General features: G+C 41.3%; 1 protein-coding gene and 1 long non-coding RNA gene across 2 annotated transcripts in view; one reads left to right on the forward strand and one right to left on the reverse strand.

Annotated features, from left to right (window-relative positions):
- Positions 1-25,924, reverse strand: part of LOC131320819 (uncharacterized WD repeat-containing protein C2A9.03-like) — a 154,593-nt gene that overhangs the window by 82,354 nt on the left and 46,315 nt on the right. Inside the window, exons 14-23 of the mRNA XM_058351692.1 lie at positions 21,356-21,412; positions 19,391-19,558; positions 19,200-19,286; positions 18,077-18,211; positions 17,816-17,926; positions 17,202-17,293; positions 16,994-17,099; positions 16,332-16,418; positions 15,686-16,226; positions 15,176-15,444 (exon numbers count right to left, since the gene is read on the reverse strand). Coding sequence (XP_058207675.1) covers positions 15,777-16,226; positions 16,332-16,418; positions 16,994-17,099; positions 17,202-17,293; positions 17,816-17,926; positions 18,077-18,211; positions 19,200-19,286; positions 19,391-19,558; positions 21,356-21,412 — 1,293 coding nt within the window. The 3' untranslated portion in view covers positions 15,176-15,444; positions 15,686-15,776. Of the gene's footprint in view, positions 15,445-15,685; positions 16,227-16,331; positions 16,419-16,993; positions 17,100-17,201; positions 17,294-17,815; positions 17,927-18,076; positions 18,212-19,199; positions 19,287-19,390; positions 19,559-21,355; positions 21,413-25,924 lie in introns of the transcript that reaches the window.
- Positions 11,338-12,947, forward strand: LOC131320824 (uncharacterized). The gene is made up of 2 exons (XR_009198361.1): positions 11,338-11,900; positions 11,957-12,947. It is a non-coding gene; the product is annotated as an uncharacterized LOC131320824 (long non-coding RNA).

Below are 25,924 nucleotides of genomic sequence, written 5' to 3' on the forward strand. Positions count from 1 at the left end.
GTTTAATTATGCTAATCATGCTTATTTAAGTATAAGTTAATCATAGATGTTAAATTATGTGATTTTAAGTGCTTACTTGTCCTTTATGTGCTATGAGACGCAAACGAATTATATTTGAATTATATGCCATGTATATGATTTATGTGTTATGAGTCAAATTCCTAAGACAAAACATAGAGATTCATAAAATAAGGTTATGGGTCAATGTGAAAATATTATTGGGTCCTTCTTTGAAGAGAATGTTATGTGAGGGTTCATTTGATAATTAAACCACCCTTTTTCTAGAAAAATCCAGACGTAGAGAAGGGAAAAAAATATCAGCCCCACCCCCTCACTCTTCCAACGTCCTCTCCCTCTCTCACTCCTCTCAAGGAAAAAAATCAAGAAGTCTCTCCATCTTCTTCTTCTAGGGTTTTGATTCTAGGGTTCAATCAAGTTCTTGGAGCAAGATTCAGTCTCAAATCCATCTCTCACCCAAGTGTTTGAAGCTCTCTCAATCCATGGTTTAAACCTAAAAGATGATTTGGTGATCAAGCGAAGGATACAAGGGATACAAGTTGATGTTTAGTTGAAGTGCAAAGGAAGGTGAGTAATCTCATACTTTGAAATGGGAAATTTTATGAACTTCTTTTTCTATGAAGTGTGGTTTGGTTTTCCAATGCTATGAAGTAATATGTCTACGTGATTTGAGCGTTATGGTATAATGTGGAATGGTTTTCAATGTGCTTTGTAAGATGTTACAAGTCCGTGTATGTTATAAGTCTTAGTCTATGAAGTGTGTAATCCATGTCTTTGCTTTATACCGTATGTGCCCGCTAGTGGGTTCCATAATAGCTAGCATTATGTGCCCTTCTGGAGGGTTCTATAATATCCAGTATGTGCCCTTCCTGGAGGGTTCCATAATATCCATGTATGTGCCTTTGCCGATGGGTACCAATAATCGGCCGGGATCCCGATATGTGTCATGTATGTATATGTATGTGGTAAGCTTGGTAGTATTGGGTATATCAATGTGTTTGAGTACTTTATGCTGCCATGTAAAATATCTTTTGGATTTCTTTTAAATGTTCTTAACTAGTGTGCTATATGTGAGTTGAATATTCAAAACCCAAATTAGAGTATGAGCTTTACTCACTGAGCTTTCAGCTGACGGTTTAATTACCAATTTCAGGTGATGAAGTACAATAGCTTATAGGTGCAATGTTTTGTGCAAGTTTGGGCTTCATGGCATCGTTTTGCATATAGAATGGAAGTAGAAAGAAGACTTGTATTTTTGGACGTGTTTGTACTTGTTTCCCTTATGATCAAGGGTGCATATATTTTTTGCAAAGTGATGTACATAAGTTATGTATGTTATGGATCTTCATGCTAATGTAATTATGATATCATGAAAATTATCAATGTATGGATGCTCTAGACCAAATGGGTTGTGCTCATTTTGCTTAAACTTGTTTATGGTTACTTTGATTAATAGACCCCACAAATTTAAGTGAAATTTTCTTAATCGCTTCCGCAAATGTTCAAATTTTTTTTATTTAGAGCACTTTATTCTGAGCCCATTTGGTTATGTAAGAAGGCCTTGTTGGCCGGTCACGGGCCGTGATTCCCTTATAAGGGGTCCAGGGATAGCGGGTCGTGACAGCCACTTTCTCCTTTATAGCCATCCACACAAAGATTTCCACTTTTGGGGGACTTAGGTTCTTCCACAGAGAGCCCAAGAGCGCATTGTTTGAGTGAGAAAACACTTCCCAATGATCGTATGCTGATTTCACAAAAAATTTCTCGTCCACATATCCACTGTAAGATGTCAAGCTTGATTGGGCTTAAGATCACACCCCGAAGTCTCCGTTGCAAGTTCTCCATCTCCTGCTTCTCCCTCCCAAACGGCCTTCTCTTGAGCAGCAACTCCCAATAGCCACCATTCGAGTTTCCCCACAAGGTACTGACCTTCGCCTCCCTTTGAGTGGATAAAGAGAATAATCTTGGGTACTCATCTTTCAAGCAGGTTTCTCCCAACCAGGTGTGTTCCCAAAAGATAGTGGCATTACCAGAGTTGACTTGAACTCTAAAGCTGTCTCGGATAGAGTAGCCCAAAGGAGAGGACGGATTCTCCAAGGAACATATATCTGCCCATATTTTCGATGTTGATCTTGAACCACGTGCATAGGGAAGCCAACAATTCGTATCCAGCCCATATTTACCAACGATGACTTTTACCCAGAGTGCCTCTTTATTCTTACCAAATCTCCACCACCACTTGGCCAAGAGTGCTTGATTCTGTTGTAGCAGTCTTTTCACCCCTAGACCTCCACCATCTTTCTTCCTCCCAATCTCATCCCAACTAACCAAGTGCATTTTCCTTTTATCAATAGAGTCTCCCCAAAAAAATTGGCACTGCATTTTCTTCGACTTTCCCGCTACTGCAACCGGCATTTTAAATAAAGACATGAAATACATAGGGACATTCCCAATGTTGGAGTTGATTAGAGTAAGCTTACCCCCTTTTGATATGAAACGAGATCTCCAAACAGTCATTAACTTATCAAACATGTTGATAACAAGCTCCCAGGTCTTGATCCTTCTTGGATTTGCACCCAAAGGTAGCCCAAGGTATTTGATAGGTAGTTGTTCCACTTTGCCCCCCATAATTTGAGCTAACGGGATCGCCTCCTCAATCGGAACATTCACACCACAAAGAGAACTCTTAGAAAAGTTGATTTTCAGACTTGACATTAATTGGAAACATCTTAGGATTCTTTTAACATTAGCCATCTCCTCCGGGTCACTATTGCAGAATAGGATGGTGTCGTCCGCAGATTGTAAATGGAATATACACACCCCTTCCCTTCCCACAGTAGTTCCTCTAATAATATTCCTTTCCTTTGCTCGTTCTAACATAATATTGAGACCTTCTGCCACTATGTTGAACAAGAAAGGTGATATTGGATCCCCTTGCCTTAGACCCTTTTGCGGATGAAATTCCTTGGTAGCAGACCCATTGATCAATATCGACATTGAGACTGAAGAGCCGACCCATTGATCAATTCCTTGGTAGCCGACCCATTCTCCGTTCTTCTGTTGCACATGGATTTTTGGATAGTATAGAACAAAAGGAGTTACTGGGAGGTTAAATGGGTTTCCATTCTTTTGGCACCAATTGTCTCCTTCTAATGCTATTGAAAAATGTAGTGAAGGCGTATTGTGTGGTGTGAAAATTGTGCATGGCGGTGTGTGGCGGTGAATGTGTAGCGTTAGCTAGGTTGGAGTTTGTAGGATAATTTTAATATTAACAGATATAGACTTGTGGTGGAGTTAATTGGTTTGAAGCTTAAATTGTTATGGGAGAGTTGGAGGAAGAAGTGGTGGCGTGGCAGTAAAGTGAGGTTTGGGTTTTTGTTGCTACTGATAGGTTGGCAATTAGGTTTAGGCTAGGTTTTTATTTTATTTTGATAGGGAGTGATATTCTGTATTCATTAGTTGGTCATTCTCGTGTTTTGTTATTTTGTTCAGGATAGCCTCATTTCGCATACGTTGTTCAGTTACATTACTTTTGGATCCAGGTGAGTAGTCAAGTATGTTACGTACTTTCGAACTTCTCTGTGTTCTTTAAAATTATTCTCTTCAAATTTATAGTTGATATTTGGAAACGCATAATTGTTTATAATCAGTTCCTTAAATTGGCATGCGACGAACTTTTGGTAATATCAGTTGTTATTACTCCCTCCGTCCCGATTTGTGTGTTCCCTTTTTGACTTATATGTGTCCCATATTGACTGTCAAATTTCAAAATCAATGGCTCAGATTATGTAAATTTTCAAATCAATGGATTATATTTAGTTTCCTTAATAAGTTGGAAAACCGAGATTAGACAAACAAATCTGGACGAATGGAGTATTTCTTGGAGGTGAGAACTTGGTGGATATTGATGCGAACGTTTATTTTTGGAAGTCGAGGGAAATTATGCCTCTTCGTGTAGGTTACTCTGGCCATTAGGGAAATTATGTCTCTTCGTGTTGGTGACCTTAATGCTTAACGGCTTTCTTTCTCCGGATCGTCTTAGGGAAAAGTACCATGGGCTACCAACCCTGGTGACTCTAAGTTCGATATTGGATCGATCCAATCTTGAGATATTTATTTTGGCCATAATACTGTTTGATTATGGCTCCCCATTGTTGATGGATATAATATTGTGACCACCACTAAGAATGATTATCGATTATATGCTTCATTGGTTTAATTTATTATTCTATTGGACACTTCGTATGCCAAATTATGTTTAATGGTAAATTATTTTAATTCCCGCTTTCAACTTTATTTAATATACATGTTTTGCTATTCACTGAGCACGTCAGCTGACAGATTTTTATCCAACTTCTTTTTCAGGCAAGTTGAGATGTTAGGCAAGGACTCTGGCAGTAGTTTGGAGATTATTTTTTTTTGGTGGACCTCCTTAGGCTGTCTCATCGTATTTCAATGCTTTATTCATTGCTTCCGCATTTTGAAAACAATTTGTCAGATATTTGGATTCCTTTTATTAATAACAAAAAGTGGTAATTTGATTTTTGGTTACTTTAATTTATTTAGGTTGCGTGTTCCATGGGTTAGACTCATGGTTCACGGCCGGTCACTTCTCATTTTTGAAGTGTGACAATGGGTGTTTACAGAAATCGAACCCTGCCTATGTGCATGTAAGTATAAGAGAGGCATCAACTGCCCTCCACTTCACTTGTAAGTGCAAAACATTTAAAAAATAAAAATTTTAAGACATCCCCAAGCATAAGGTTAAATTCCATGGACACCCCATCATGTATTCACTTTTCAGACACACCCCTTGATAGGCGCGTGATATTGCATATATTAGTGCCTTGATAGGGCATACTAGCACATTAGATACGCGGTTTACCTTATTTTTCCACTTGATGCTGTTGTTTCCTTGGTTTTTTGTGTTCTTGGTTAATTTCAGGAAATAAGGCGGTTTTGTCACCAAGTTTGGTTGGCAAAGTGTGGGAATCATTGGACGTGCGTGCATGGCAAGAGGATTCAGTCGAGGCGAACATGAAAGGGCTTGGATTCCCACGAAAAGAACACGTATTGATACTAGGAATGTTTGTATTGATACAGATGAGTTAAAATTGGTCCAAAGGAATTCGTATCAATACTGAGCTTGTTAGTATCAATGCTTTTGTTAGCATATGCGGATCAATACAGCATTTGTTAGTAGTGAAACGCGTCCGCTAACTCCAGAATTTTTTTTATCCGTTTTTATTTTGGAATTACTTTGTTTTTAGGAAAGATTAGTATAAATACTTTTAAGTTTTAGTTTAGTAGGGTTACGAATTTTACTTAGCACAGTTTAGTTTTTGGAGATTTCGGATTCGAAGTTTTGTTCTTGAGTTTTCTTGTTCTTTCGTTTAGAATACATCCTTCGGAGATTCGTTTCAGGTTTTCTTATTTATTAAAGTCTTTTGTTTTCCTTTATTTGTTCTGAATCTTTGGTTCCCTTTATTTAATTTTATAAATTTTTAAAAGCATGATTAATTTTAGGGTTTTATTCCTTTTATTTTTAATAATGAGTGAATAATTTTTATGAGGTTTGGTCGTTGGGTAAAGGCGCGCAGCAACCCAATTAGGATTCGTCTCGCAATTTTTTCGTACATTAATTTGATTAAATAATTTTAGTTGGTGAAAACTACGTTCGTTGGACGAATTCGAGGCCTTGTCGGGACTCATGTGAGCGGGAACGGGGGACCAAAACATGTTCGCCGCTGTGTACGGGACCGACAACCTTAAGATTCGCATCATTCGGAGTTTCCAATTCTCCCAAATTTTAACCGTTCTTAGAACCTTGAAAAGCGAGCGGATTTTGATTGGGTAGCGAGCGCCGGATTTCCTACGACCGTGCCTCTCTTTTTTAATTATTTGAAAAATCAAACAATTTCTTAGTTTTAGTTAATCTCAACATCAAACTACAAGGGATGGCTACCTAAGAGCCCGTTTAAATTATACTACAACCCGAGGTTCCACAGCACACACTTCACCGTCCTTAGTGGATTCGACTCCGGTCTGACCGGATATTGTGCTACATTGGTTTCAGCCCTACGCTTGGGGCAATCCATTATTTTAGGTCTAGAAATCCTCAAGCACCCCTCAATTTTAAAAGCGCCAAACTGACCCCTCATCTATAAACGTTACCCGGCTAAAAACCTTCAGTTACATGACCGTGTTTTGCTAGGACAAATATCACTGGTTTGAGCATTTTTATACCAAAATGCCTTCGTACACTACGTTATGTATATATATTACGTACCAGTGTCCATAAAACCTCAACCCACTCTCTATTCGAGTGTGAGTGTGTGTGTGTGTGTGTGAGAGGGGTGGGGGTCGCCATTTTGTCTGAAAAATGTTCAAACCAGTGATATTTGCCCTAGCGAGAAACAGTCATGTAACAGGAGTTCCGAGTTGGGTAACATTTATAGATGGAGAGTTAGTTTGGGCGCTTTTCAAGTTGAAAGTGTGCGTGAGAAAAATGAATAGATGAGAAAATGTTTGTGGAATTTAACCAATGCATAACTTTAACTTAAATTTACATTGGCCATTAAGTTATCCAGTTGTTGGACCTTGGGATGCTCGCAACTCTACTCATTGGGGAAAATTTTTCAATGTCGAACAGGTATCACGTGGTGCCCGCTCGCTCATCCGAGTAGTCCATTTCATTTTTTAACGGCTTAGATTTGGAGAGAGAAAGTGTTGGGGTGAGAGGAGAGAGAGAGTTTCAATCCGAGCCGTCCAAAAGTGTATCGGATGGCTCAGATGCGCCGAGCGAGTACCACGTGGGATATACCCGCTCAGCACTGAAAAATCTCTCTCATTGGGCTTGGTGTTGAAGCATTAGTCACTCTTAAGTTTTTTTTTTTCTTTTTCCAAAGTTTTCATTCATTTCAATAACTTTCGAGTTTTGTCACTTTTTGTTTTGTGATAACTTCTCTGAAAATGAGGTGATTAAATCTTTATTTTTTAACCGTCAAATTAAAATATTTACAGTGAAATAAACAAAGCCTTGTGAAAGTTGGTCAGGCAACTAGAACTAAATTGGGCATGATTTCGAATGGAACCTACACTTTTGTCGCCTACTCCTCACTAGCAGGTACGATACCCAATGGTCTTGGCTATGTTGCCTCCCTAATGGGGTTACTGTATCTCACCTCCAGTTTGCTGATGATACTATCCTCTTTTGTAATAATGATAGAGAGGAGATGGCAAATATTAAAAGGATTCTCAGATGTTTTCAACTAATGTCAGGATTGAAAATTAATTTTTCCAAGAGTTCGTTATGTGGAGTCAATGTTCCACATCAGGCTGTGATATCTCTTGCTCAGGTTATGGGGTGCAAAACTGAATCTTTGCCAATCATATACCTAGGATTGCCTTTGGGAGCCAATCCTAGAAGGATCAAGTCGTGGGATCCAGTCTTGGAAAAGATGGAGAAAAGGCTTAATGTGTGGAGGAGGAGAATTAACTCTTCTGGTGGTAGACTTACTTTGATTAATTCTTCTTTTAGTCATCTCCCCACCTATTTCATGTCTATTTTCAAAATGCCGTTTGCCGTGGCAAAGGCTATGGAGAAACTTCAGAGACAATTTTTTTGGGGCGATACTTCGGAAAAGAAAAAATTGCATTTAGTCAAGTGGGAAACAATTGCAACAAAGAAGGAGTTTGGTGGGCTGGGAGTGAGGAGAATGATGCAACAAAACCTTGCTCTTCTATCCAAGTGGTGGTGGAGATTTAATAAGGATAAAGACTCTCTTTGGGTCAAGGTTATTAGAGGCAAGTATAACCTGTCGCAAGAGGCTTGGCTACCGTACTTGCCAAGAGCAGGTAATGTTACCATTATTTGGAGGGACATTTGCTCCTTAGGGGATCCTCTTTCCAATTTGGGTTCTATTATCAATGACGGCTTCGAATTCAAGTCAATTCCGGGCACAAAACTTCTTTTTGGAACAATATATGGTTGGGGGATGGTACTCTCAAAGAGGCTTTTCCGAGACTCTTTCTAATTTCTTCTCAAAAGGAAGACACGATTAGCACAGTGAAGGGGGGTTCTGGGGAAGAGCTTTGGAATCTACAATTTAGGAAGACACTGCGGGTACGGGAGAACCAACTTCTGGACGAATTGCTTCAAAGGCTGCAACAGGTTACTCTTGACCTATCTAAGGAGGATGTGTTGCAGTGGAAGTGGTCTTCTGACAAACAATTCTCAGTTAAATCAGCGTATAACCAATGGGAGCAGATCGGTCAATCCAAGAACCAGGTTTTGGGCTCTATTTGGAAGAATCTTTGCCCTCCTAAGGTGGAAATCTTCTTGTGGTTGGCAGTTCAAGAAAAGGTAGCCACTAGATCAACGTTATCAAGAAGGAATTTGATCCAGGAGGATCAGCCGTTATCATGCCCTCTGTGTTCCTTGCAATTAGAAACCCCCAATCATTTGTTTCTACACTGTCAGTTTTCTTGGAGTATTTGGTCATTGGTTCTCGACTGGTGGCATGTTGTGTGGGTATGCCCTTCATCCTTGGCAGACCTAACTTTATGGTGGTTCGACAGCAGGTTTGGAAATGTGGAGAAAAAGTTATGGGAAGCTTCTTTTTATGCTACACTCTGGTCCTTGTGGTTAGTTCGGAATGACTACGTTTTCAACAACGCTACAACTAGCGTCGAGGAGGTGGGGGAGATTGTTAAAACCAGAGTAGCAATGTGGATGAAGCCCAAGTTAGAGATTAAGTTTTACTCGGTGGAGGACTTTAGGCTGTTTTTGGATGGTATCCGAAAGCTCAAATTGTAGTTCTTTTCTTTAGGCATTGTAACTGTCCAACTTTCTGTTGGATGGTCTTGCATTGTTTGTTTGTCTTTGTTCTCTCCCCTCGATGTACCCCTTCGAGTTTTTAATAAATTTCGTTTGCCGAGCAAAAAAAAAAATGGGGAAGAAAGAGCCTTTGTTGTGGGGGCCAATATCAGGCGCCTGATTATTTGATTTGAGTCTTTCAATTTTTTTTTTCTGGTCGATTAGGTGACCTATAAGATTCAAGTTGATCGGATTTCTATAGCTATGACATGTAAAGATGTTCATCTTGAAGAAAAAGAACTTGACTAGAATGATATTGAAAATGATCTGTGAGGTAAATATGAAACACGACAGATCCAATCAACTTAGAATTTGCACGAATCACCTATTCAACGAGATGGAGAAATTGAACGGTTCAAATACAATATACAATATTTGATGGGAATGATACTACTACACATCACGTGTGCTATATCATAGCTCCCCATCCCCCTAATTGGGATGGGAAGTGGATATTTCTTCTTTCTTTCTCTATTGTTGTGAATCTAAAAATCAAACATTCATCTTATTGCCTTCTCAACAAAAAAGGCTTATCACACAACCATCAAAAAGCACAACTGACATCTAGGTAAGTTCATATGTTCATGAACATTATTATTACAATAATAGAACTCAACCGATATTTATGATTACAATCCAGATCACAAACATTATTACAGATATAGTTTGCAAAATAGATGTCCAAGAAGCAACCTCACAAAAGTTCATAAACATGCGAGAATACAAAGGACAAACAAGTTTCCAATATGAGGTCCAGCTCGAATTGGAAACTATAAAAGCGTTTGTAGCTTAAAACACAAACAAACTTGGAAACTAAAAAATTCTCCTTCTTACTATTAGGATAAAGCTTATCATACCAGTTGGTTACACATTTCAATGACTAGCTTATCCTCTTGTTTGTATTCAAATGTTTGTTCTTATCTGTAAATTAAGCTATCACTTGCACAATACAAATATACAAAACATCCTCAGCTTTGATTGCGAGGATTACTTCGTTCCAATTACGTAAATTGTATTTCAACTTGGTATCAGAGCGGAAAGATCCAATGGCCTCTTCCAAAGTTTCTTCTTCTGCTTCGACTGGTTCATCGACCTCCCACCCCACAGCCCACAAAACATCCTATTTTCCCTCCCATACTCCTTTCTCTAATGCCCGCCACTCTCTCTCTTTGAAACTCACAAACACCAATTACTTGTATTGGAAGACCCAAATCCTTCCATATCTACGAGGCCGGCCAACATCTTCTTGGCTTTGTGGATGGTTCTTATCCCTGCCCACCAAAAACTATCACTGAGAATAATGCAACCATTCCGAACCCAGAGGCAGCACTTGTTGGGGTACACCCAAGTGGTGTGAGTGTGAATGTAGGAGATCACTTCCCTTTGTGTAAAATTGCAGGTGTGCACTGTGTGTGTGTGCTGGAGACAGTGAGAGGCAGAGAGAGAGTTGAGCGGAGAGGCTCCCCTTCGGGGGGAGCGGGGCTCCTCGGAGATGTCCGGAGAGACTGTCGGAGAGCCACCGGAGTGAGGGAGAAGGAGAGGAGTGGGAAAGCCGGATTGTGACTATCCCGGTGAGGTTTTTCATACTTGTATATGTGATTTATACATAGTGAAGTTTTCTTTGGATATCTTTCGTTTGTGCTTGGTTTATTATCGTGCTTGTGCTTGGAGGTGAATCGGGGTCGGGGTCTCGACCCAACAGTGGTATCAGAGCCGGAGTTACTGGTTCGGAGCTGCGGCTGTGTAGCGGACATCACCGGAGAAGCACAGCACGTCGGATGGAAGCACGGAGCATTACTTTTGCTTGGTTCTCGGTTGAGCCGTCTGATAACTCAATCGAACCAGTAAGGGTTGTGTACCTCACTGAGACGAGTCTATAGGAGGTGACGGGGCCGAGTTTCGTCACCGGATGAAGGCGCGGGAGCCATTCGATCGCAGTGGGCGGAGTCGGCGACGGGCGGAGAGGCTGTTTTGAAAAGCCCGAGATCGTGAATAATCGAAGACGAGTTTTGAGCACTGGGTTGTGTTCACCTCGAGGAGACGATCACGGATTGGGGTAGCACGTCGCCGGAGGAGCTCGGAGGTGGCGGCAATGGCCAGTCGAAGGCGGCGGCGAGTTGCGGAGGTGCGGTTGAAGGGCGGCCATACAACGAGTGGTCGGATGCGAGATTAGAGCACGGGGTTGTGTTCGTCTCGTCGAGACGAGCTCGGAGATGGTCGAGTGGTTGCCGGGGTCCACCGCAGTAGGCCGCACGCGCGGCCAGAAGCAGTGGCGCGTGGTCGCGCGTCAGATCTGCGCCCGCGCGTGGGTAGCGCACGCTGGCACGCGGAGAGCACACGCTGGCGTGTGGAGAGCGTGTGTCGGTCAATGCCACATGGGCGGTCAACGCTGACTAGGCGATGAGTCAGCAGCCACGTCGTCGGACACGTGACGATGCCACGTCAGCAATGTGGGGTCCATTTGAGATGCCACGTCAGCGGTCAACTGTCCATGTCAGCCTGTCAACGCTGATGTGGCCGTCCAGTCAGCGGTACAGTAGCTGTCAACGGTCAAACTGCCGGGTCAGATTTGGTATTTGCGATTTCTGGGCCGTTCGGACTCCGTTTTTCGCGTATGAGTAGTCGATTTTGACTATGTCGACGTTCCGAACGTAACCGCGCGCTCCATTTTCGGATTGGGGACTCCTAGGCTGGTGCGAGTGCTTAATGGAGCAAGAAAACGCATGTTTGGGGGCGGTTTGGGTTGCGTGGAGGCTTGGCTTGTAAGCAAAGATACATTACATTCGAGCGGGTTTGTTCGTCTGGTAATAGCACAGGCGCTTATGGCTTGTTGCAGCAAGGACAGTCGGTGATGATCTGTTACACAGCTGGTAGGCAAAGATACATTGCATTCGGGCTAGGTAGCTCGTCTGGTAATGACACAGGCGCTTATTGGAGTAATAGATCGATTCCGATGGAGATCCAGGATGCTGGGGAAAGCCAAGAATGGAACAGGAATGGACGAGTGGCAGGGAGAGGACCCGGGGAGAGCTGTTGGGAGTGCAGGGAGTTAACGAAAAGTTGATGGAAAGGACGATTGGCGGAGCAGACTTGCAGAGATCGGAGGTTGATCAGGGCAAACATGCATGGAGCTAGTGAGCAAGGATACACTCAAGTTGGTAGTGACACAGGCGCTCACTAGGGCGATGGTTTGCGGAGATGATTGACAGTGATCGGAGGCAGTCTGGTTCAATCGGATTTTGTGCTTTGTGATTGGGTACGGTGCATTCGGGGTTCAGCCGCGGAAGATCTGGTCTTGCAAGGAGACACTCAGTCAGTTGGTAGATACACTTCCGGTGTGGGGGTGGTGAAACTTCTGATGGCTAGCAGTGACACAGGCGCTTGACTAGAGGGGCAGAACGGGATTGACGGACGCGGATTACAGCATCCAAGGGGTGATGCGGGCGCTCAGGCAGCAGAGGAGCGCGGATAGAAATGGACTTTGCTGCGGACATCTCGGGATTGAGATGTGGAGCATCCGGGTTTGGATGCGGAGCACTCAGTTGAGGGGGTGCAGTGTATCGACGGTGTTGCCGATATGAGCCATAGATATCTAGTCGATTTTTTAGTCTCCTCGCAGGTGATGTGTGAGATTATCTGGCAAGTGGAGCCTCTGGTGTGAGCAGGGGTAGCTGTGGTGCTAGAGTGGCGGATTGCAGCCGGACAGCGCTGCGGATTCAGCAATTACCCCACTCGGGTGTAGGGGGTGATTGTTGGGGTACACCCAAGTGGTGTGGGTGTGAGTGTAGGGGATCACTCCCCTTTGTGTAAAAGTGCAGGTGTGCACTGTGTGTGTATGTGCTGGAGACAGTGAGAGGCAGAGAGAGAGAGTTGAGTGGAGAGGCTTCCCTTCGGGGGGAGCGGGGCTCCTCGGGGATGCCCGGAGAGACTGTCGGAGAGTCACCGGAGTGAGGGAGAGAGAGAGGAGTGGGAAAGTCGGATTGTGGCTATCCCGGTGAGGTTTTTCATACTTGTATATGTGATTTATACATAGTGGAGTTTTCCTCGAATATTTTTCGTTTGTGCTTGGTTTATTTTCGTGCTTGTGCTTGGAGGTGTGAATCGGGGTCGGGGTCTCGACCCAACAGCACTTTGGGTTGATCAAGATCAACTTTTGATGAGCCTTCTCATCTCCTCTTTCTGAAGAAACACTGCCCTTGGCAGTTGGTGTCACTACCTCTCAAGAGTTGTGGACTGTTCAAGTCTTCTTGCGTCGGCTTCCAATAGTCGTATTCTCCAACTTCACATGCGGCTTCAAAACATCAAGCAAGGCGATCAAACTGTTACTCAGTTTTTACACAGAGCTAAAGGCCGCCATTTCTGATGAGCTCACTGCTGTTCGCCAATAACCCCCCCCCCCGCGCGAACTTCAACATCTATGTTTTTAAAGGTCTCAACAGTGGTTTTCGCGATCTTGCTACTACCCTAGCCGCTCGACCCACTGATATTTCCTTCCCGGAGTTACACAGTCTCTTGCTCAGCCATGAATTCATTCATTCGGTTGATTTTTCCTCCGTCAAAATCTCTGCACCTGCTGATCCTATTCCCCAAGCAAATGTTGCTCAGCATATAGCTCATCTTCTGGTTGGAACGGCCGTGGTTGACCCAATGGTCGCAGCCGTCATCGTGGCCGAACCAATGGCTCTCGTAACAATGGTAACTCTCGTGGTGATCGTCGCTTTTTTGAAGGCGGTGACAATCGTTCCTATGGTGGTGAAACCCGCTATCCCTTGTCTGACAATCGCCAACGTTGCCAGCTATGCAACGGGCTCAATCACACTGCTGTCTTCTGTTACAGCGCTATAACCATGCCCATGCACCCTCTGCCAATCTTGCCGCTTATCATAACTCCACGGCTCCGGCCTTGGACTGGTTCCCCGACACTGGTGCTACCCATCATGCCACACCAGATCTCACCGCTCTCTCTCAGCATGAGGACTACCACGGTTCTGACCAGCTCCGCGTAGGTAATGGCATAAGGGCTTGCCCAAGTCCAAATAGAGAAAGCATCATCATCAGATGCGTCTTCAACTTATTAAATGGAACAACAAGTTTTGCACTTGGATGCAGGAGCTACTCCAACGCACTCTTGCATGTCTCCCCAGCAACCTGAATGCGCCCGTAACTTCCAGCGCAAACTACTGATGAAAGGGACAAAAGTAAAACACAACATTAGGTTTCCTGTTGTATATTAGTACACTTGGGCAAGATGCCTGGGGGTTGCATAAAATATTTACTTGTTGTGGAGGACAAGCCGTGTATTATTTAATGCCTAGCTACTTCTTTTCTAGCTTTTTGTCATAATTTAGTACCTCAGATCTTTTGTCTTGACAGGAGAAACAAGAAAAATTTAGCAATATTGACCAAAATTTTAAAAAGTTCATATAAGATGGCGCATATACAAAAGACTGTATCTTTGGTCATTTTCGATTTTGTTGTCATCTTTAGTGAACTTTTTTCGACTTTAGTCTATACTTTTACCTTTTTCTATTACTTCCGTCTAAACAAACGATTAATCTAAAAATTTGACCTGAATCCAATGAAAATTAAGAGAAAAAACCCAAGAAGACTCGATTAAAAAAATAAAAAAAATTCAAGTCAGAGGCCGGTATCGCTAATATTATGATAATTCTTTAATAACAAGAAGTTACATGACTACGTTTGGACTTAGGTTGTCAACTAAAGGGAGAAGAAAGAAAATACAATTGGAGTTCTTTGCTTCTAGAACAAACTACAACAAAACAAAAATAGTAGAAGAGTAACCAACTTTAACCAGCCATTCATGTGGGGTCCATATATTTAGTGGTAGACTCCACATGAATGTATAATTTTAAAATATAAGTCCGAAGTATCACGTGACAATACTTCCAGATTATTATATAATTTTACTGTATATACGTAGCCGTAGCCATACCATCATCATGATCTTGAGCCTTCTTCACCATTACGATCATTTTCTTTGCCACTTGTACCACATTCCTAATCCAAAGAAAGTGGAAAACTTGCAAGCTAAAATAAAATAATCCAAACTTGAAGCATCAGTTCATTCAGTTGAATACTTTATGATAAACATTCTCCGACAAGTGTTTATTAAGTGACACAAGAATAAGTAAACTGATTTCCATGGATATCTCTTTCGTAGGAGTCTCCAGAACCGGCTCATAAGTTTTAGAGGCCGGAAACGAACCTCTTGAACGAGACTTTCCCATATTTTTCATACAAAAGCTGGTCTATAAAAAGTTTCATAAAAAAACCATTATAAAAGATTTACCATTACAAAATATAAACATATAGTTTTCCAAAAAAAAAAAATGCAACCATTACAATATCTCAAAATCAGGACATGAAATGACACATTTTGAGCAGTCCCAGTTCAAGTTTCTCCATTCGCATGACCAACGCTTCTCAGCCTTCGGTACAACCCTGCCTCCGACGACTCATGATCACTCCAAATAGAACACTCCTACTAAAAGAACACTAACAACCTAAATCCCACAACACATTAATTACTCCCTCCGTCCCACTTTGTTCCGTCTGTTTCCTTTTTGGAACATCTCAAAAAATTGTCTATATCTCACAATTTATAATATTTTTTATGATTTTGAAAACTTTGTTTAGTAAAATAAATTGAGATCTATCAAACAAGATCCATATTGAATATATAAAATATTATAGATTGTGAGATATAGACAATTTTTTGCGACGTCCAAAAAAGAAAACAGGCGAAACATAGTGGGACGGAGGGAGTACATTTTTATGCCAAATTGAGATGATAGAATGAGAGAGCCCCCCTTTGCATATTTATTTGTACACTTATTTGCAGAGAGGTCCAATCACCCACTCAGATCATAGAATCAGGGCATGAGTTATTCCTTCGTCGGCCAAACTCAAGAAGGCCACGACCATATCTAGGGTCCCACACTCCAAGAAGGCCACCTTCTGTAGGGTTACACACTCCAATAAAGAGCGATTCCGTGTCAGGACTGAAAGACATGCCAGATATCTCGCCAAAGAAATCGATCTCTTGTTCCTTCTCATACCCACTTTTGGCATCGAAAACATGGACGAAATCGGCAGGCTCTGCCATTGCCATGAAACAACCGTCAGATGAGTAGCGAATCGAATATATGGCTCCGAGATTCCCCTTCAAAGCCGCCACTGACTTGGATAGGTTTCGGGCATCCCAAATCCGGCAGGTTTTGTCCTGATTCCCAGTAGCAAAGGTGAGGCCATCAGGGTGCCATGCTGATGCAAATGAGAAATCCAAGTGACCAACCAAAGACGCGACCATCTGCAAAAGTATAAAAATTCAAATTATACCAACTTTTCAGGCTACACTGCTTACTAAAAATACTTCAGAAGAGGGAGAGGGTGAAAGCAATAACAGACAAATTACCTTCCCAGTTCCAGAGTCCACCAACATACCCTCTGGGTTATCTCCAACAATTATACGAAGTTTACCGTCAGGACTCAAGGAAGTGTGCTGCACAAAAAAAAAAAAAAACAAAAAAATCCAAACTACCACTTCAACTCGGACTTATTACCATTATCAACAGAAATGAAGCAAGATACAAGCAGCTGCCTAGTCATGCCAGGATTCCCACCCCCACACCAGAAGACAAAATAAAAAGTGATGGTTCTAGTGTTGTTTTAGATGCACCTTTAGCTGCAAAACCTTAAACACAAAAATCACTTATTTTGATACCAAATTCTCCTCTTACATCTTCAAGTCAGCCCCGTAGGAAAGACTCATCTTGGGGAGGAGGGAGACAAAAAAGAAGACACAGATCCGTCTTCTTCTTTTCCCATACCTAAAACTATACCACCTTAGACATATAGGCTGTGACACGACTGTAAACTCAAAGTTCAAATAAACAGGATACACATGACAATATTTGCAAATGGCAGTTCAGATGGTCCTAATTCAAACATAAATCACTACGATCAAGTGATGGAAAATATTGCCACCAAAAAGATGGGAACTTTTTAACCTGTCTAAACTCTACGAAGAGAAAGATAGAGGGAGGAGGGAGCAGGAGAGAGGGAGAGGGGGCTTACATTCACTGGCCAAGGAAAGCTGAAATGTTTAGAAAGCTGAAAATTTTCCATATCAAAGTCTCTAAAACCACAATCATTGTTGGCAGCTGTGAAATGAACTGCACCACTGTTGGGCAAGGGGGAGGGAGGAGAAGTACCATAATTCCACAAGATTCAACCTCAATAAGTGAATAGATCCCAACACCAACACAAGGGCAAAAGAGAATACCTCTGAGTGCTATAGATCTCTACTACATTAGTAATTGCGTTATCATCGAATGTTGTCCTTGTGCAGAAGCAAACTCCAGGTCTATCTAAATTCTGTGGCAAAAAAGGAGTGATTGGTCAATGCCCGTCTTCAGATTAACACAAAACTCAAAGCAACAGAAGACAACTTCTAAAAAAGGTGTAACACCAAAGCATTCTTCCATCCAGATATACATTTCCCTACACCATTCTGAAACAGTTCCATCGTCTAATGAAACATGGTAGTTACTTTCAAGATACTTCATAGTGTTCACAAGTTTTTACAGCAAATACTTATCAGGGCTGCGAGCAGGTGAGTTCAAAGTACAAAAAACAAGACAATAAAGCAGAAAATCAACTTATTCTCATTAGGTTAAACATTTTAAAGAGAACATGCATCAGGTTAGTGAGAGGGAAAGATTTAAGTACGAAAAACGAGAAGTGAAGTTGAAAACAAAAAATTCTCATACATACACGGAAACCAAACTTCTGTCTTGGACATCAAAAGTGGGAATGCAAGCAACAAACCAAGGCTAACTAATTTCTGAACTCTCACACTGTCAGTAAATGTCACACAAGTAAACTCAACTAAGTTACCTTGCAAATGAGTTCTCCCTTAAACCCCCCAGCAACAAGCAACCTATCTTTTACTGCAAGTGTGCTAACTTTAGTCGGGGTAAATCCTTCTAGTAGACTTCCTGGATGTTTCTATATGGAGCAAAGACATCGAATTAATTCGTAGAAGACCAAAAATACAGAAATACAAGTTTTTCTCGTTTTAAGACACACGCACACAACTCAGAGAGATCGAGATAGAAACGGGAAGCAAGCCAAAATAGAGGGAATCATGAGAATCACCTCACATGGTGCGACATGACCAGAAACATTAAGAACCTCAGTCTTGTTACAAGTTAATGCAGACCAATGAGTAACAGAAAAATGTGACATAAAGTAAATATCATGCTTTGATGTAGCCCAAACCAAGTTCCTCAACTGCAACACCAAGCACAAAATTTCTGTCAGTCAACTATGCTACAAATCAAAGAAGTAGCTAACTCTAGAAAATTAAAAAATAGTCTCATATAGTTAATGGCGTTATGCCATAAACTTACAATATCATTTAACCTAAGTCCATCACCAACATGATTTAAGGGTTTGGGTATGTCATATGCAGCACATAATATCAATAAACAAGAATGACAAAGTTAGTGTAAGAACAAGCATTACTGACATGCAAGGGAAACTCTTATCTTGAAATGTCCAAAACAATGCAATACAATTTACAGATCGATATGGTCATTCGCGTATACGGTATTAATAAATTTCTAAAGTTATGGGCTTCTCAATCCCATTGATCAGCCTCTCTCACCTTTTATGAAACTAAGGTCTTAGCATTTGTGGTATAATTCGTCGTATCTTTCTCCAAATTGTACTAATCACTCTCTTCTACGATTGGAGTACACAGTTTGACTGTAAACCAACATTCATCCCATATCTCTCACAACTTCTACAAAGCCGGCATATGATTGGTGGTATGCGCCTATGCGGCACATACACATCACTTTCCAGGGCATTGCGGATAGCATTCAACTAGTTTTTACATTTCATGCTTACTTCTCCAAGAAACTCAAATGTCATTCAGCATTTACATCCTCGATGTCCGGGGCTTCAGATTAGGATCTCTAAATCAACATAGAGGTTAACCAGAAAACGGAAACGTAAGGGTAGATACCCCCCTAAACACAAGGGATACGGGGGCAGGTATTGGTTTGCACAGAAACCAATTCAAAAAAAGAGGACAACCAAAGGTTTGGCACATTGCGCAGATTGCACCTAAAGCTAGGGATCTATTCATCATTTAAATACCATTGCAGGTCGCATTCCAAATGCGATGAACGTTTTGCAACTCTAAAATAGAAGAATAGTTCGAAAAAGTAATATGGAGCTGAGACGAAAACTGAAAAAGAGAATGTCATCCAACCTGGTGATGAGGTATCGTTGATTTCACAGATCTTGAATTACGTCTGAACTCATAATACATACCCCCTTTCATTGTGACTTTGCAATCCTATTCACAACAGAAACATGAGGCGTTAATGAGTTTACATCGTCATGGCAACAAAACATTAAAAGCATCGCAACAGCAGCTGAGAAAAGGACCAATGGGCTTACTTTCTCTGACCGCTTGCCAGATTGAGGGATGCCCTCATAATTCTTGTACTGTTCTAGCCTAGTTTGCCTATACTTTTCCCTTGTGATATTAAGCCTCTCCCAAGGAATTCCTTGGATATCTTTGCCTTTCCTAGCTTGAGCAGCAGAAGTGTCTGCCATTTTGTTGTTCTATACAGTACCCAAAAAAATTAGTCATTCTCATATCCAAAGCTTGACTGAAAATACATGTAAACATTACTCCAAACAGAACCACCAATAAAGAGGAAATAACGAACACTAGGTGGTAAAATTTGCAGTTGTCAAGTATATAAAAACTAGTTCTAGTGCTCAACAGTCATCCAAAGCTACCGAGTTCCAATGCCTAAAGGCATGGCACAACGCGATTTGAACAGAATTAAAATGAATTATGAAACTATTGACCACCCCCACCAATGAAGCTGATTTATACGGGAAGATTTTTTCTTAAAATAGGTACAAACAAAGTTCTTCCTGTATCTGTGAACAAAGTATAAACCTGTTCATGTAATACCGAGGGATAACTTAGTTTCATGTAACACTTTTAGAGATCACCGTATCGGAGTGAGAAACTTCGGAGACAGGTGACACGACGGGGACACTTCGCAAGACCCTAAATCGTATGAACACAGTATCAACGTGCTTATGTTACCTAGAAGCAAAGCTAAAGGGAGGAGTAGGGATCACGGCTAGAAACTTGGTCTAAGATCATATACTAACAATAAAAATTGGAGTATCCACTTTTTAAGCAAATTTCTTTTTCTGATGAAAGCCCCTGACGAACATATGTATTAGCTATAATGGTAGTGGTTAAAATTAAAGATTTAAGCAAATTCATTAGACCGACAAAAAATTGAACATTAAAAAAAATCAAAACAAAGCCTATGGTGCTCTCACGTGTAAGGATTACGAAAGGGTAAACCTACATATTGAAAAAGGGTTTGAGTCTGGGAAGAATAAAAATTTTCAAACGCTCAAACACAAATCAGCAACCCCACCACAGCTTTTCTCCAAAAATAAAAATTGAGAACCTTTGTTGCTTGTAGAGAGAGAGCAGCGTTGGATAAGTGTGTGAGAGAGATGACTTTCATTCTTTCTATCAAAATACTCCTATATTTCTAGCCCTAGGACTCTTTGGTCACCGCCGTAGGATTTATGGGATAATTTTAAACCATCAAATTTATGTAGACATAAGTTTCAAAAACCGTCCTAGCATATTATATAAAGTTTGCCCGTGCCTTCAAGCACGTCGCAACGAGAGATCTAATTAGTGGCAATTGTGCAATTAATATTGTTTGAGAGAGAGAATGAGTGCCATAGGATTTATGGAGCAAATAAATGGTTATGATTTATAGAGAGATAAGCTTCAAAAACCGTTCTCCCTTATTATGTAGATATAAATAGTTATCCCAACAAAATGCAACCATTACAATATCTTAAAATTCATCCTTTGAAAATTAATCTTCTTAATTCCATTCCATTGTCTAATCCATTCTATCGAACCAAACGTACCCTAATGGGTTAAGGCTTATGGGAGTTGATAATCAGTGTATTTCACCGTTGGGCCTATTTTGTGTAAAGAACACTTAGAGCAATTTTTTGAGGGGGGCATATATACATGCATATATATAGGGGTCCTAGAATTTTTCGGACACTCATTTTTAGCCTTTTTTTGGGGCCCGAAGCGCATGCTTCTCTCGTCTATCCTCTAAGCCGGCCTTGGGAGTTTCTAAATCTTGATCAAGTTCTTCACCATTAGGGCCACTTTCTTTGCCACTTGTGCTACATTCCTAATCCCCACTTGTGCTACATTCCTAATCCAAAGAAACTGAAAAACTTAGAAACTAAAACAAAGATAAAAAAATTTGAAGCATCAGTTGAATAATTTCTGATAAATATTCAGAGACAATTGTTTATTAAGTGACACAAGAACAATTTAAAAATCCTAACCTCCAAAATCTCTGAATCTTCATCGAGATCTATTTCCTCCAACACTGGGAATGCATCCTGCAGCAACATTGATGTTATCTCGCTTATCATCAGTAATTAATTGAATCATTTATGATAATTGGAATTAACGTTTCTGACGACTATTGAGGCATATATGTTCATCTAATAGGATCCAGGAGCTAGTAGCTAATTAAAGATCCACTTCACCATTTGTCAACAGATTACAAGATAATGGATATATATTGTACCCCACGATAAAGCCATTCGCTATATTATATGGTCACGGACAAATACAAAACCTATAGGAGAAAAAATAACCTCGTGGAGTTATTATAAGCACGAAATTGTAATTGTCAAACTATTAAATTGTTAACCACCAACTCATCTAAAAGCTTGAGCTATTAAAGAGATGGACAACTTTTATTATTTATACCTTCAACACGCCCCCTCATTTATACCTTCAACACGCCCCCTCACGTGCAGGAACAGAACCACAATTTTGCAAATGCAGGGCCGAACTATGAACAACGAGATTTTGAAATTTTTAGGTTCGGAAATCTAATAGTTTGTTTGGTTGAGGTTTTGAGGGTGGTTTTGAGGGTAGTAAGTGGAGAGAGATAAAAAGAGGTATGAGATTAATAATTGAAGGAAAAACTTATGGAAGATCGTTGTATAGAGAGAGAAATTGGGTTTTGGGGCCCAAAATGAGCACATTTTTAAAGGATTGAAATGTCTAAGTAACACCCAACATAAAATACAATATATAGGTGTTGTTGACAAACAAAACTAAAAAAACTAATATTAATATAAAATAAAATAAAATGAAACAACGCGAGGGCCATGGCCCCCATACGCCCCAAACTAGCTCCGTCTCTGCTCACATGTAGCCAGACTCTCCTTCATGAGCGAGCTGAACACGTATAAATTAATATTTTAACATTAAGTAGGCAATGAGATTCGAACATAGGATTTATTATCTGTTCTGATATCATATTAAATTGTTAACCACCAACTCATCTAAAAGTTTAAGCTGTTAGAGAGAGGGACAACTTTTATTATTTATACCTTTAACACAGACTGTTCTCCACATCTCTCATAAACCCAATTTGTGTGTTAGAGAGAGCTTTAATTAAGTTTTTTATGGCATTCGATATCTTACCTGCTTGTATGTTTTTAGAGCGGTCGCAGGGAGTGGGCATCATGCAAACCACTCCATGGGGCTAGGCACTCCGGGCCCAACAATCCCTCTGTCAGGATAATGCCCTCGCGATTCAAACCCATGACTTTCAAGCGCTCTAATACCACTCATGGGACTATTTCGACACCATTTCTCCTACAACTTGTAGACACCCTATTTTGGACTGTCCAAATTAGTTTACTTACGATCTTTGATTCCCCAATCATGATTGAGGTCAAGAACATTCGAGATTGTTGATGTGTTTGAGTTTTGAGCATTCCGAGCCTCTTTCAAATCCTTCAAGCCAAAACCAAACGGCCTCAGCAAAATCCTACTGGCTTACGCTAGTACCGTGCTGGCGCACGCAGGTACAGAGATGGCGTACGCCAGTCAAAATTGGTCAAATATTACTATTCAACCACATGCACCCGACCTTTGCGGCCACTCCAGTACACTGAACAGTCTCCTGATGATTGCAAAACTGCAGGGTCGTTCCCCCTTCTCTCCCACAACATCCATCACCTAGTCCCATGCATTTAGTGCATGGGAGGCTCCCTCTTTAACCCAACCAGCCTGATTACTGCCCCTCTTTTCAGCCCCTTGGCCTATAAATACCCCCCTTGCATTTCATATGCAATGGGTTCACAAGAGTAACTCTCATTTAAGACTCCAAGTCTCTTTCTCTCTTCATTTCCTTTGCTTTCTTGCTCTTTCTTCCTCTTTTACTTAAAAGAGGAAGCAAGAAGTCTTTCCATACTCCCTTCACACCCTTTCACTCATCATCCATCCCTCAAACCTCAAGTTCAAAGCTCAAACCCATCCATCAAACTCAAAACCAAAGGTATATCACCTTTCGTAACTTTCTGTTCTGACCCCTAAGATTGGGAATCTTACAGTCCTGGCTCTAAAGCTGGCAAGGTTTCAAAGATCGTGCTGGGCTATCAGTGCCATTGAGCCGTACGCCAGTCATGGCAGTATGTGCAATACTGGTGTGGGGATCACTGTGTGCAATACAAGTGTGGGGATCACTGATCAGCTATTTTATGCCTTCTCTCTATTTTCATCACCCTACTGCATGCTAAAACCAATTTATTGCTTTTTGTGTTTTAGTACTGTATAGTTGTTTATTAATTTCTTATGCTTTAGAGGTTTTTGGGATCTTTTTGGTCATGTTCTAGAGCCCAGATGATGCAAAGCCAAGCATTGGATAGAAGATATAACTAGCGTATGGTCTCTCATGACCGGCGTACGGCGGTTATGTTGAAGTCTAGTGGCTGGCCCTTGCATGGCAGCTAGGCCCTGACCTTTACTTTGATCCCCACATTGTTTATGGGGTGTTCTTTTTATTCTTATGGCCATTTCTATTGCCTGTAACTGTATATCTCTTGCCTTATAGACTGCGTGGTTTGTCCTGGGTGTGCGCTAGTCCCTTCCAGAGCCCAGAGGTTTGAGAATGGAAGCTATGAGTTTAGGCCTACCGGCGCACGCCAGTCTTGGTATGACGTACGCAAGCCATCACTGCATGCAGTGGCTTCGCCAGTGCATGTAGATTTCTTCTTGCGTGCATCATTTCAGATCAGTGTGTTACAGTTTGTCAAAAAAGCTCACAGGTGCTTGTTCTCAATCTATATTTATCATTTATTGCTCCAATAAAGCATGCCACGTTATCATTTTGTCACATAAATGCAATATGTTATAGTTTTAATCCCCTTTTTAACTGTTCCCCCGCCCTAAATGGTTAAAAAAAATTATCAATGAAAGAAAAATGCAAATATTTTACAAAATGCCTGAGTAGAAACCGATCTCTGGATTGGGCGAGAGGGGTGCCATAAAACCCTTCCCCTCTCGTAACCTGACTCCCGAACCTCAGATATCGAAGGTGATGACGGTCCAGCCTATGCCTTTCTTTTCAAAATCAAACAACGTAGCAAACGTTTCAAGTTTGGTTCCTTAGGTGTTTCACCGTAAAACCCGAGTGGCGACTCTGAATCGAAGCGTTTCGCCTCGCTTTTCCAAAAAAGGGTGCACCCGATTTTATACATGAAAACTAGATCTTCGGGGCGTGTGCCCACAGTGGCGACTCCGCTGGTGACGCATTGCATTGGTCAATATTTGGCGATTAATACATACATGAACAATTTTTCAAAAGTCTGTCAAAACAGTACGTTCCACGCTGCTGAAGAACGGAAAGGTAACGTAATAGGATCTCATATCCGACCTATCCGAAATGGGGCTTTTACTATTGTTCACGGGTGTAGTTTTCTCCAAATATTAATTAATAAAAGTGAGCCAAGCTTAAAAAGGTAGTTTTCAAAACATTGCATTTTTCTCTCATTCAATCATTCTTTGGCATTTCTCATTTGCATTGATGTTGGCTAGCCCCGTTGAGGTGTTTTGGGTAACCGACACAGTTTACTGGAGCCCAGGGTCTTCTGCTTTAGAAGGTCTCTGGGATCTTTCTGATCGTATTCTAGAGCCCAAATGATACAAAGCCAAGCATTGGATAGAAGATAAAACTGGCGTACGGTCTCTAATGACCTGCGTACGGCGGTTATGTTGAAGTCCAGTGGCTGGCCCTTGCATGGCAGTTAGGCCTTGACCTTTGCTTTGGTCCCCACATTGTTTATGGAGTGTTCTTTTTATTCTTTTGGCCCAAGGCCATTTTTATTGCATGTAACTGTATATATCTTGCCTTATAGACTGCGTGGTTTGTCCTAGGTGTGCGCTGGCCCCTTCCAGAGCCCAGAGGTTTGAGAATGGAAGCTGTGAGTTTAGGCCTACCGGCACACGCCAGTCTTGGTGTGACGTACGCAAGTCATCAATGCATGTAGTGGCTTCGCCAGTGCATGTAGATTTCTTCTTGCATGCATCATTTCAGATCAGTGTGTTCCAGTTTGTCTAAAAAGCTCACAGGTGTTTGTTCTCAATCTATATTTATCATTCATTGCTCCAATAAAGCATGCCATGTTATCATTTTGTCACATAAATGCAACGTGTTATAGTTTTAATCCCCTTTTTAATTGTTCCCCCATCCTAATTGGTTAAAAAAATGATCAATGAGAGAAAAATGTAAATATTTTACAAAATGCCTGAGTAGAGACCGATCTCCGGATTGGGCGAGAGGGGTGCCATAAAATCCTTCCCCCCTCGTAACCTGGCTCCCGAACCTCAGATATCGAAGGTGACGACGGTCCAATCTATGCCTTTCTTTTCAAAATCAAACAACGTAGCAAACGTTTCAAGTTCGGTTCCTTGGATGTTTCACCGCAAAACCCGAGAATCGAAGCGTTTCGCCACGCTTTTCCAAAAAATGGCGCACCCAATTTTATACATGAAAACTAGATTTTTGGGGCATGTGCCTACACAACTAATTGGTGTTAAGGAGGTTTTCA

This window comes from Rhododendron vialii, chromosome 3a, assembly GCF_030253575.1.
Source record: "Rhododendron vialii isolate Sample 1 chromosome 3a, ASM3025357v1".
In the NCBI taxonomy this organism is placed as follows: domain Eukaryota; kingdom Viridiplantae; phylum Streptophyta; class Magnoliopsida; order Ericales; family Ericaceae; genus Rhododendron; species Rhododendron vialii.